Source organism: Mirounga angustirostris, unplaced genomic scaffold (genome assembly GCF_029215605.1).
Source record: "Mirounga angustirostris isolate CCGP_5_RB_7025 unplaced genomic scaffold, mMirAng1.0.hap1 SCAF_1, whole genome shotgun sequence".
In the NCBI taxonomy this organism is placed as follows: domain Eukaryota; kingdom Metazoa; phylum Chordata; class Mammalia; order Carnivora; family Phocidae; genus Mirounga; species Mirounga angustirostris.
This window is the reverse complement of record NW_026991709.1, coordinates 68,605,028-68,618,465: the sequence shown is the minus strand read 5'-3', so window position 1 is coordinate 68,618,465 and position 13,438 is coordinate 68,605,028. Positions and strand designations below refer to the sequence as shown.

General features: G+C 44.9%; 1 protein-coding gene across 19 annotated transcripts in view; it reads right to left on the bottom strand.

Annotated features, from left to right (window-relative positions):
- Positions 1–13,438, bottom strand: part of KALRN (kalirin RhoGEF kinase) — a 655,214-nt gene that overhangs the window by 58,743 nt on the left and 583,033 nt on the right. For all 19 annotated transcript variants that reach the window (XM_064571764.1, XM_064571776.1, XM_064571770.1 and 16 more), the window contains one exon: positions 3,886–4,016. In XM_064571764.1, the coding sequence (XP_064427834.1) occupies positions 3,886–4,016 (131 nt within the window). The remainder of the gene's footprint in view (positions 1–3,885; positions 4,017–13,438) is intronic.

The window sequence follows — 13,438 nt, the reverse complement described above, 5'->3', positions numbered from 1 at the left end:
ACTTTCAATGCAGCAGCCTCCCCTCTCCCTCACAGATGTGGGGTGTAACCACTACAAGAACCCTTGTTTTCTTAGTTTCTTTCTTGTTAATGATTTCCTCCTCTCGGAGCATTTGCTTTGTGCCAGCGCTTCATCTGGAATTTCTCATGCTTATATCAAGGGAGGCAGTGTAAGCCCTGTTTTCTATAGAGGAAGATACTGAGGCCGTGTTGCCCATGATGACAAAGTCCGTAGCAGAGTTGGGATCTGAACCTATTGTACCAGAGTCCAAAGACTCTGCTCTTTCACTGTTGCCCGCTGCCTGGCAAACTACTCAGACCGGCTCACTGGGGTCCCTGAGACCTCAAAACCAAGCACTTCTCTTTCTTTCTGTCCAGAGAGTAAAGAGCTGGACATAAAACACTCAGGGCTGTGCACGGGAGCAGGCTAGGTGCCATGCAGCTTACTGGAGTCTGACTCCTACTAGCTTTTTTGCCTGGAGCCACACAACTGCATTTTTGGCCCAAGTGGCAGAAGGGATAGAGTTCTGGGATGTCCAAAGCAGACCCCAGCATAAGGGCTATAACTGTTCTGAACCCAGGAAGCAATTCATCTGAAATTCTTGATCTATACGGCACGAGAAGCCAACAAATCCCCGGATCTGGGCCTCAGGGTGATGGGGAGAAAGCAAAAAGGAACACATGCTTCTTTATCAGCATGTCCAGTACTTCCAACCAGTTTCCTCTCTCCAATATACACAATCCACAATCATGTGTTATAGGCCACAGGAAGGAACTGGCAAGGCCAAATAAAAGCATTTAAATATATCTTTAGCATGGCCCATGTTACTACTTGGAGGAAAGTGGCAGAAACCCACAGGAAAGTGGGAGTGGGAATTTGGGGCTGGGAGGGCCCTTTGGAGATGAAGTCCAGCTCCCTGTCTGTAGGTGATATTTTTATCCTATGGTATCTGCTGACAGATTGAGGGCTGTCCTGGGCTTTCCAGCCTCTAGGGAAGGGGACTGATTAGACAAGGTGCTGCTAGTGGGCCTGGCATCATTTCCCTTGAAGGCCTGATGAAATACTTGGGGAGATCATGGCACATTAATAGACATTCTGAAAACGTCCATAAAAGATTTAAGTTACATGCAGCACAAGACAGTACACGATCAATTGCCAAATAAATTGAACTGATAATAAAGCATTTTAACAAATGTTCGGTTCTTATTAGTAAAGGTTATTTACAAGGTAAATGTTATTCTTTGGGCCAACTAAACTTCTTCCAGCTATGGGTCAGACCTATTTCTAACTTCTGTGTTTCACAATGATGGGGAATGGCTGGTCTTGCACAGGAAATCTCTTAGAAGCTTTGTATTGGCTGTTCCCTCAGCCAAGAACCCTTTCCCTCCATGGCTAATGGCCGTGGCTAATGGCTTATTCCTTACCTGCTTCTAGTCTTTGTGCAAATGTCAGAACCATTTAAAACTGCAACACAGGCTCAACTATACTCCAAATCTCCCTTACTATTTCTTCTTTTTCCAGCTTCTAACATATTTACTAATTTATTTTTATTTTGTTTACTGTATAATTTCTCCCTTTACAGTGTACACTTGCCATGAGAGCAAGGACTTATCTTTTGTTGTCATGGTTTGTTTTACTCACTGATATATCCCATACCTTGGTGCAGAATAGGTGTTCAACACCTATTGTTCAATCAATGAGGCGCTAAAACTTGAAGACAATCAAGCCCACTCTCAGCTTTTTTCTTGTCCTGGACAAATAACTTTGTTTTCATCTTTTCTCCAGGGAGCTCTCATTTAACCCTTTGATATCTGGACTGAGTCTCCATTCTCTGTACCTCACCTCCCCCAAGCCCCCCAACTCCCTGGCCTCTCGCCTCACACAGAGTTCACAATTAGACATGTATATATATTCTCTCTTTCATCATGGCCATAAGTTACAGCAAGAGCAATGAGACATTGGTAACAGCTGGATTTTCAGGATAGCTCAGGATGCAGAGAGCTGTGGGGTCAGGCAAAAGAGTAAGAAGGAGGAGAATAAATGGGTAAAGAGAGCAAAAGAGGCAATAAACTTTTGTCTGTTGGAGCAAAATCAGACAACAGCACATCTGGAAGCAGGACAATAGCTTACATGACTGCTCATGGGCCTGTTCAAAGTGACAAGAGCAGTGACAGGCTTGGCCAAGGACCACCTGCTACCCCAAAGGTCTCCTCCCTGATCTGAGTTTTGCTTGGCTTGACAAAGAACATCGGCTCCAACGCTGCCTCTTCTATGTAAAAACAACCCTGAGAAGCTAAAGAGAAGCAGCTTTGTACAAGTCCTAGAAAATGTCCATTTAGGGATGGTATTTTTCTACCTCTATTCCATTCTTGGGGTTCCCCTGAGTACCCATAAAGTTGAGGGGTAAGTTTGGAACTGAAGAGATACTTGCCCAGCTCCACCATGAAGTGACAGCCCTGCTCTGAGGCCAGGCCCTGGCTATGACGTTTCTACTTTTGTTTCCTGGGAAAGAAACTCATAAATGTTCACTTTGCCTGTTTCCAGGCAACAGAAGGGCCTGGCCTCACTGATTTTTGCTAATCCTCATACCTGTGACCAGGCTAAAGGAACGACGAGTCGGAGGGAGAAGGACAGACTAATTAGCAAAGGGACCAGTTCTCTGGGCTTTACAATCTCTCACACACCAGGCCACGTCCAAGACTCATCAAGCTCTGCTTCCAACATGGAGTCAAACCCAAAACAGGAAAATTAAACTTTTGGAGGAATTGTGGTTTTGCATTAATGGTATCTGGTATCTTCTTGATCATCTCAAATAACAGAAGACGGACTTGACATCAGGGTGGATAACTCAAACCTTGTGTAAAATATGGATTTTTGTGAAATGGGCTGCAATGTGAATTTTACTTACCCCAACTATTAAAAAAAATTGAAGACATTCTCTTGGAGCTAAGTCCACAAACAGATGCAAAATTAAACGATTAGAAAAGGAGTGGAGGTAGGCTCTGCCAAATGGCACAACAGATGCCTTTCCTACATATGACTTCCCTACATTTTGAGAAATGTTTCCTCAGGTGAAACTCTACCAGACTTTCTATCATGGATTCTCTAATATGGGACCATAATAATAGTCCCATAGTTCCTGAACTTTGTTGTTTTCCTTTTATCAGCATGTGTTATTTCTTTTTTAAGAGATTTATTTATTTATTTATTTATTTGAGAGAGAGAGAGAGAATGCAGAGGCAGTGGGAAAGGGAGAAGCAGTCTTCCCTGCTAAGCAGGGAGCCCGATGCGGGGCTCGATCTCAGGACCCTGGGATCATGACCTGAGCTGAAGGCAGACGCTTAACGAACTGAGCCACCCAGGCGCCCCAACATGTTTTAAATTTCTAGCAGAGGGCGCCTGGGTGGCTCAGTTGGTTAAGCGACTGCCTTCGGCTCAGGTCATGATCCTGGAGTCCCTGGATCGAGTCCCGCATCAGGCTCCCTGCTCAGCAGGGAGTCTGCTTCTCCCTCTGATCCTCCCCCATCTCATGCTCTCTCTCTCTGTCTCATTCTCTCTCTCAAATAAATAAATAAAATCTTTAAAAAAAATAAATAAATAAATAAATAAATAAATTTCTAGCAGACTTTGGTTATAACCACACTTTGTCAATAATAGCTGCTATCTCCCAAGAGAATACTTCAGCCTAAAATTCTTAAAGTCAGTGCCATTGCAGTGCCTTGTTTATCAATGTACACTGTACAGATCTAGGTCACCTTTACTTAGAATGAATGATATCAATGGAAATACAGTGTGGGGAACCCCTCTGTAATCCTCCCCAAACTTTCTCCACCTTAACCCATTGTACACATGTGCACTAGGGTAGAATCTGGAGAAATCACTTACATTCGGCCTCTCAGGGCCTTGGCTTTCTGTTCTTCTTCCAGGTTTCTAGGAGGTGTGGGTGGGGTCATCCCCTCATTCAGGCAGCCTACAGGGTCTTTCAAGCTTCCCCGGTATGAGCCTCCTTCTAGACTCTGAAAAGAGAAGAAAAACAGCCTTAGGGAAGTGTACATTGAAAAGTCATCTGGAGGCCCTTGTGTCCCCTCCAGCCTAGCAGCAGCCAACTTGGTAGACCAGTAGCCAAGGCAGTTCTCACCGAACGTCAATCAAGTGCCAGAAAGCCAGGTACTCTCCTCTCCCTGCAGCAGACTGCCCAGAGCTGCCGCCTTCTCAGGCAATCAGGATGAACTTGCCGTCATGTGCTGCCAATTTCCCGACATAATGAAAATTGTCAAAGTGACTTGTATCTGGGTAAGAGCTACAGAGGTAAAGCTAATCATTGCAATTCTACGTTAATGAAGCGGTTAGAAAAGAAAATCAGTTGTGGGACCATCAAATGCCAATTGATAAGGGAAGGGTAGCGACAGGAGAGCTAGTTGGGTAAACTCGTGTTTGTTAAATCAGCTATACTTTTTTTCCCCAAGAGGCCAATGAGATGCAGACAGGAAGAGGTCAATAGATTTAGCCTTTCCTAAAAATATCTTTGCTAAGGTTATTTACCAAGGGTTTTCTTTCATTTATGAATTCCTTTAATTTCTTTTAGTTAAGGTGCTGCAGGATTGAGAAACAAGGTAAAGGTATTAATACAGTACTCTAGAAAGAGTTAAAGGCAAAGGATTCTAACCCCAAATCTGCTATCACTGGATGATCTTAAGTGAGACAGCTGCAATTATTCCATGCATGCTTCAGTTTTTTTCAATTTTCAAATCAGATCTCTCCTTTCTACAGATTTCTAAGGAATATACCGAGACAATAGTTATATAATCCCTTGAAAAATTAAAAATATTCTACAATGATGAGCTCTCCCCCCCTTGAAGCTGTTAACAAGAAGGATATGTAAAAATGGGGCCAATCTTAGCATTTTTACAGATGTCCTCAAAGAAAGATCACACAGCGACACTTAGCATTTCATTATGGAACATGGCAGAAGCAATGTGGATAAACCGTAAGCCTGGAGATCAAGGTCAAGGTGAGCGACTCTAAAACAAATATGGGAGTCTCATCCAAACTACCCACACAAGAGGCCTATTTACAACAGTCTCTGCGGCTCAAAGGAAAGGCTTCACTATGGAAGTCTTTGAAAACATCAGCCTTAAGGTCAAAGTCACAAAGATCAAAAAGTCTCCAAAAGGGTGGGAGAAACAAAAGGCTTCAGCATAGTGTTAAACAGCCTGCACTTGGAGTATCTGTCTAAATTCTCATAGCTGCTGTACTTCAAGATAGGACAAATAAAAGGAAAAGTCCAGGGGAATGAAACAAAAAGTAAATGAGGTGTTGGGTCATTCATTATATGAGAATAGGTGGTAGATATTAAGATGTAAACCTGAGGGGCACCTGGGTGTCTCAGTAGGTTAAGCGTCCGACTCTTGGTTTTGGCTCAGGTCATGATCTCGGGGTTGTGAGATCATGCCCCACGTTGGGCTCCATGCTCAGCAGGGAGTCTGCTTGAGATTTCTCTCTCCCCCTCTCTCTCTGTCCCTTCCCCATTCTTTCTCAAAAATAAATGAATAAGGGTGCCTGGGTGGCTCAGTCGGTTAAGCCTCTGCCTTCGGCTCAGGTCATGATCGCAGGGTCTTGGGATCGAGTCCCACCACGGCTCCCTGCTCAGTGGGGAGCCTGCTTCTCCCTCTCCCTCTGCCGCTCCCTCTGCTTGTGCTCTCTCTCAAATAAATAAATCTTTAAATAAATAAAATGAATAAATCTTAAAAAAAAAAAAGACTAAAGCTGAAAAATGTAAAGCTGAGAAGAGATGTCAACCTTCTTTCCCCTACTCTACCCCAAATCAACAAAATGTACCAAGGGCCAAGCATGAATTTGTTACCAACAGCAGAAACTAGAATTAAGAAGATCGTGCTTTCAAGTTCGAGAGAGAGAATTTCTTTTAACTTGTCATGAAGTTATTTTACAGGACAAGTGATCAACCGTGGAAGTTGTTATCCTGAGAAGCAGGATAGGCTAAAAATACAGAAAGGTCAAGGAGAGTTTAGCTAAATTTATAGATTCAGGATCTGTAACCAGTTATTAAGGAAATGAGAGTGTCTGGTGCTGGGGTCTGACAAGCCAGTGGATAGGCAGGCTTTTCAAGACATGTGACCTGTTCCCTGGTGCCATCGCCAGAGACAGGCTCCCAGGCAGATGGACCCAGCTGGTGATTGATCTGATTACATGCCTTTTACTTCCCCTCCTCCTTGTCCCATTGTCCTATTACAGCCTTTGTTCTGCAGCCTGTTGGCTGGCAGGATGCTGACTGCAAAGCCCAGGCAAAAAGGCTTACATCTCTGCCTACAAGGCTCTCCTGTGGAACATCCAGCTTGGCATGTCCACTTTCAACCCTCTAGAATGAAGGATATCTGAGGAGTCCGAAGTGCCACACAGGGAAATATGTTCCATATCTTCCTGCCTATGAGCAAAGCAGCCCAAATTATCTCTGGGGAATGATTCTCCGCAAGGGGGTGAGCAGGGCAGAGGCAGTGAGAGAGGAAGAAGAGAGAAAGGGTCTGGCTAAGCTGTAGTCTGGGAAATCTGCCTCATAATGGCGTTGGCTATCAATGCTTATTAACTCAAATGCCGTTCCCTCTGAGGACCTGGCTACCAGGGCTGGAGTGGGGATCCTGGGTCCCAGCCACGGGCAACTAGGGGCGACCTGCCACTGTCTGTGCTGCTCCTGGTGGGAGGCAGGCAGCGGTGGCTGGGTTGATGGGTAGTGGGAGGACTTCTGCCTTGCCCGGGGCTCAGGCCACAATAGTCTCAGCAGGCAAAGGAGAAGGTGCACAAGGAGAGGGCCACAAAACTTCCTCCCGTTGGTCCAAGGCCAAGGAACAGAAATGCAAATAGGATTCGAAGCAGTAGACTAAGTATAGAGGAAGGCTGTCCCCACATTAAAAATGAACCCATTTCCTATCTGCTGGATTGTGGATCACACATCCATAAAATGCCCCCTCCTTGGGACTCCTATAAGTACCCTTTACACCAGTCATTACAGTACTGCGACTGATCATCTGTTTGTACTCAAGCGAATATTCATTGAGCATCTACTACATGCTAAATACTTGCCACGCACTGCAGAAATGAAGATGAATACTATTTGGCTTCCTACCCGCACCCCCCCCCCCCCCGCCACCATAATCTAAGCTATCATGGGTGCTGTTCTAGATGGAAGAGGCACCAAAGGGGATGAAAAAAGGAGTAGGCTACTCTCTGGGGGAAGAGGGGGTGGAGAGGGGAGGGAAAGGAAGAGGCAATGCTTGAACTGAGTATTGAGAAATAGAGATTTCACTGGGTCCCCTGATGGGAGAGCATTCCAGGCAGGAGCAGCACTCTGAGCAAAGGATCAAGGCTTGAACCTACCCAGGGCAGCCTGGGAAGCTGAAAGCAGCCCACACAGGTAGAATATAGGGTATGAAAGGGGCGAGGGGTGGGGGGTGGTGGCAAGTGACTATATATTGTGTGACTTGGGGTGAGTGAGCACTTGGAGGGAAGAGGGGAGGAGTGAGACAGAGAACCCTGGAGAAGTATGCAGGGACACATCATAGGGAGCTTTGTGTGCCGCATTAAGAAGTAGAGACTTCACTTTCTAAAACCATTGATGAAAGGGTTTGAAGCAGGGAATTAACATGATTGGATTTAAGTTTTAGGAAGATCAGTCTTAATGTTCCTAAGGGCTTTTCATGACTTGGGAAAATGTCTCCGATATGACAGTAAAGGAAAAAAGGACTTCACTTTTCTATACACTCGAATTAACTACATTATTTTTAAAAGGGTCTAGGAGAAAATATATCAATATTTCAGCATGGAATATGTCTAGATGATGATATTATCAGTGATATAATTTGTGTTTATACCCTTGTCTTTATTCCAGTTCTTCCTGAATGAGCATATATTGCTTTTATTAGTAAAAAAAAAAAAAAAAAAAAGAACTATTAAAAAGTTTTTTAAAAAGAAGAAAGAAAAGAAAAGAAAATCCATCTGATAGTCATGTAGAGAGATGTCAGACTGCAGTCAGGGAGGAAATGTTGCAATAGTCCAGGCAGGAGAGCATTTTGAGCACTAACCCTAGGGTGTGAGCTCCATTAAGGAAGGTTCTGTGCTTGATCTCAGAGCTGGCACATAGTAGGACTCTAAGAATTTACTGAATGTACTATGGGACTCTTGGGGGAGAGGTCAAAGGTCATCTGAAAAAACAACAGATAAGGGTGCTGGTCCAGCACCAGGCACCACACCAACCTCTTAGCTTCCCCACCCTGTTCTAAAAATTTATATAATATTCTCTGGATAAAAAGTACTAGATAAAAATCATTTCCAGGCACATTAAGGGTGGAGATGGGGAAGAAGATAACTGAGTAGTAGAAAATGTCATGTTTAGGCAAATGACATTTCAGGTTTGTGACTTTGTGTTAAAAATTTTTTGGTGGAAATCGAAACTTTTCTATTTCAACAAGCTCAGGAACCTTTTCCATAGAGGGAGGCCAGAGGCACCCAGTGCCTCAAAACATACACTTCCACCATGGGTGTGATGTGGCCATTATTTCCTCTCCTCTGGGCTCTTAACTTCGGCTAACTCTACCTTGCCACTGATGAGCAGGCCAATTCATCTAGAGGAGAGCAAAGCATACATACACACAGATGCAGCCTCGCCTAGTCGTGTTTCGTGGCCCATAGGGCTGGACTAGAGAGGTGAATGCTATCAAAGCAGGAGAACCAGAGGGAAGGATGTCTTGCTGAAGCAGGTAGACACATTCTAGGATGCCAGGCCACCAGGTCGACTGAACAAGAGCTCAATCCTGGCCAGCCCCTACCCCAAAGGCAGAGGATTATCAGTCAAGGGGCCATTGGTACCATCCCAAGCCCGGTGAACTACTGTGACATGCCATCTGAGGACAAGGGCTCAGACAGGAGGCGTTCTTTCTAGATGCTTGATCTTTCATCTCAGGCAGGCTGTGAAATCCTGTGGCTGTTGAGAGACATGCGAGATTTTTCACATGGCCAGGAAGCTCTTGTTCCTCAAACTTGAGGAATAAAACCAAATCACATAGGTTGTTAAGCTATCACCCTGCCCTGTTCACTCAACCACTAGTCTATTGGCTGACAAATACTGTGTCCCCATGGCCCAGGACGTGTTTATGGAAGAAGGATGACACTGTTCCCTTGCCCTGACATTCACAACACAGATCACAGATGAGATGGCTAAGAGCTAACATGTGTAGGACGCTTGCTTATCATTTTACAAAGCACATTCACACCTACTCAATCATCATGGTATCTCTTTTGAGATAAGATTCAGGTGGACAGAATCGTCACTGCTGATAAAGGAGATAAAAGCTCTCCTTTAGTCTACAAGTAACTAAGTATTTGTCTAAGACTACTTAGTCTACAAGTAGACTAAGTAAGGTGCCCATGGTTACACAATAAGTAGCCAAGGCAGGACTACAACCCAGGTCTCTGATTCCCTACATATCCACTACTGCTACCACCCATCCTCATGTCTAGGAAAAGCTTTATTAAAAATCACACAGGGAGGGGCACCTGGCTGGCTCGGTCGGTAAAGCATGTGACTCTTGATCTTGGGGTTGTTAGTTTGAGCCCCACGTTGGGGGCTAGAGTTTACTTAAAAAAATAAAAAGTGGGCGCCTGGGTGGCTCAGTTGGTTAAGCAACTGCCTTCGGCTCAGGTCATGATCCTGGAGTCCCGGGATCCAGTCCCGCATCGGGCTCCCTGCTCGGCGGGGAGTCTGCTTCTCCCTCTGACCCTCCCCCCTCTCATGCTCTCTCTATCTCATTCTCTCTTTCAAATAAATAAATAAAATCTTTAAAAAAAAAATTAAAAAAAAAAAAAAAAAAAAAAAAGTAAAATCACACAGGGAAAGCAGGGAGAGTCCTTATTCCTGGCTTGGAGTTAGAGACAGTATCTTAATATGAAATGTGGAAAAAATGTGTGAGATCTATTTGGGGCGAGGTGGGTGGGTATCTTCTCTTGGTAAATAAAAGCAGTGATTCAAGACCAAGGCTGGCAGATGAGAACTCAAGTGTCTACTAATGTCCAGAGGGACTTGTCAAAGGAGTTCTAGGAGAGCTTCAAGGGTTTTTGTCTGTATTGTATGTGAGCTGGAGAACACCTACCCTTGTTTCCTACCAGCAGCTCTGGGGCAGAAGCCTTGGTGCCGTCACGACCACGTGACCATAATGCACCAAGGGCAGATTTGGGACTCCGAGACACAGGGATCTCCAGGCTTTTGGGTGGAACAGAATTTGGTGCTATCTCTGGAACAACCAAAAAAGAAAGTAGAAAGAATCCAAGCCCTAGATATAAAAGTCCAAGTATGCTAGATGCTCCTGTAAAATTTCCAGACTCTGTCAATTGGAAAGGAACTTATTACCTCATCTCATACTGAACTGAGATAACTTCCACCCACAGGTCTAGGTTCCACCCTCCAGAGCAACAAAGAGTGAGACCAACCCTTCTTTCCCACGGCAGTCCTCAATGAATTCAGGACAGCTCTTACGAGACTTCTCTCTCCTAACTTCTCCCCCTATTTAACCCAGTACCTTCAACTTTCCTTCAAATGATATGGGCCACATGGTACGGTTTACCTCCTGGGGCCTTTCCTCTGAGTTCAAGAACACTTGAGAATGCTGCGTTCGGAACCTGATACATGACTCACGCTACTCATGGCAGGTACGGGCTGAAGAACTTTGAGGACAATGGGGCTGTTACTTTCCTTGATTGTACACTGTACTTTCACTAACTTAGCCTATGAACACACACTGGCTATTTTGGCAGCTGTCACACTGTTGTACTTACAGTCAAATAAAAACTCTGGAACTTTCATAGGTACTAGGTCTTACCCTCTTCTCAGCTAAAGAGCTAATGAGGAATAGGAATACAAGCCTCAGAGGTAAAAATGCAACTCGGGGTTCTCAAACATGCCTGGGGGAAACAACCACCTACTGTTGCTTCATTGCTCTCCCACAGTGGGTATGTACTGGGATGGGAGGAAAGAAAGCAGAGGGAAGGACAAAGGATCAAATTTTGGTGAGAAGATTCTGAGAAACCAAACTGCTGCTCCCTCATTCCTCTCCATGACATGGGCTTGGTTTTACTTGTTTGGCCAAAGAAATCTATAATTCTGGGTTCAGTACAGGTCCTCAAGAAGTAGTTATTGGTGGAAGAAGAAGTTAAAGTTCTTATTGTGGGAACGTACCACAGAGCAACCACTCATCTGATAGAGGTTTGTTGAGGGCCTGTTACAGGGCTGATCTGCTCCACCAACACCCTCCACTTCCTCTCTTCTGGGAAACTTGCTCTCAGGGGACTTCTCAATATCTGCCCTTACCTGTTTAACACCAGACACGCCGATCACACAACTAGAGGGCTGTGGGGACTCCCAGCAGTGCTCAGGTGAGCAGTAATAGCAGGATAAAGGTAATCCAAAATACAGAAAAATACAGCCTTTTGGAAACAAGTGTCTACTGATGTATGAGTGTAAAAGCCTCCTGTGTACTAATGGAGGAGGGGAAAACCATGTCCTAAATGACCAATCAATCATCTTGCTGGGTAGGGAAGCTGCACAGATTAAGATAATGAAAAGATTAAGACACTTTAACAAATAACCCAACAGAACTATCTAAGAGCTGCCCCCCCATTGTGTGGCTCACACAGTAATTGCCACGGGACTGCACAGGAAATCTGGCCTGGGTGAGTCAGGGAAGCCCTTCTGGGCAGATGAGATTCCAGTGGGGCCCTGAAGGACCTATGCTTTAGATAAGCAAAAATAAGGGGGGGAATGTTCGAGAGAAGTAGGGTGGTATGAACAGAAACTCAGAGGGAGGAAAGCCAAGTGCACGAGGAAAACAATTTGGTTGGTGCACAGTTCATCAGCCGGAATAAATAAGTGGTCACAGGCTGGCTACAAAGCATTAGAATACTGGATAAGTGTGGATTTTATCCATGGAATATTTTATCCAGTCATTTCCAAACTCTGATCATATTCCTCCATCAGTAAACATAATTTTGGCCATACGTTGCCAAAACATGTAACTTATTTATAACTTGTATTTCCATGCTACTGTATTACCATTATGTACGTAACAAAATATGCCCCAAATCATTTTTAAATGATGAGATGAAGAGATTCCAAAATTGTCTTCCTGCACCTCAGTAAAGTGTCTTGGGTACCTGAAGGCACCCCAACCCTAGAGACAACCATGGAGGCAGGAGGGAGGCAGTGAGCCTTCACTGAGGAGAGAGGCAATAGCAGTGCTCGTGGAAGACCCGCCAGGAGACCGAGGCCCGGGAGGCAGGCTGATTGGGCAGAGGAACTACTGCAATAGTCCAGGCATGAGGTCAGGGCTCAGGGTCAGGTGGTGAAAGGGAAAATGTAAAGAAAAAAAACAAAGGGTGATTTTTAAGGAAAAACACTGTTAGTATTTGGAGAGCGAGGAGGGTGTGGGGGTCAGTGTGGAGAGGAAAGGAGAGCAAGTGAGGAGTGGTCGGAGAGGCAAGATTTGAAAAGCCAGTGGAGTGCCCATGAGAGCACTCGACTCCCGCCAACAAGACAGGGAGGGTGGCAGGAAAACGGACAACCTTTAGACGCAGTTACTAAAAACATCAGCCGAAATATTCTCTCTAACTTAGGAAGGAAAACTTAGAAGGAGAAGAATAAAATCATGTGTTAAATTTCATCAGTATTCTCCAAGCTAGGAGATTTAAAGACAGAGTTACTGTAATCAGAATTATGATCGGGCAGTGTTCCCTGCACGGCATCCAGCATTTTCCTCTAATTCCTGGGCCAAGGGGAGGAGGGTTTAAATGGTGCTGATAAGCAGAACTGCCCAAGAGAGGTCTGGCAGAAGCATAGACAGTTATGCTAATGAGAGTTGCAGGAAAAACCAAACAAGTGACACGGATGAGGGTGAAGGGCAAGGAGAATGCTTCAAATTGCCATCCTGTACAGATACGCATCAGTGTATAAACATGGGGCAGAGGAATAGCATTATCCAAAAATGAGCTCTTTCAGCAGCATGGTGCCCAAACCCTAAAGCAGCCAGAGCATAACCCTTCTCTGCAGTGATCTGATTGGTCCCTGAGACAGTCACAAACTAGGCCAGTTTTCAGGGGCGTAAGTTCAGTTTTCCCCCATGATGGGGGTATGTCTCAGCTCCTCTAATCTCTAGTGGGAGGTATCTACACACTTTTGCCCATTCCCCGTTATAATCAGCAATCGACTTTTACGAGACTCTGCAAGCTAGAAAATTGTTGAGGGCCCCCGAATAAAATTACCTGGTGCTTTCAAAGACCCAATCCGTGTTCTGTGTCTCAGCAGCCAAGTTAGCTTCAGGGCTAACCAGACACACACCAGTCACTGTCCAAATGCCGCATCGCTGTGGGTCAGCGGACCGGG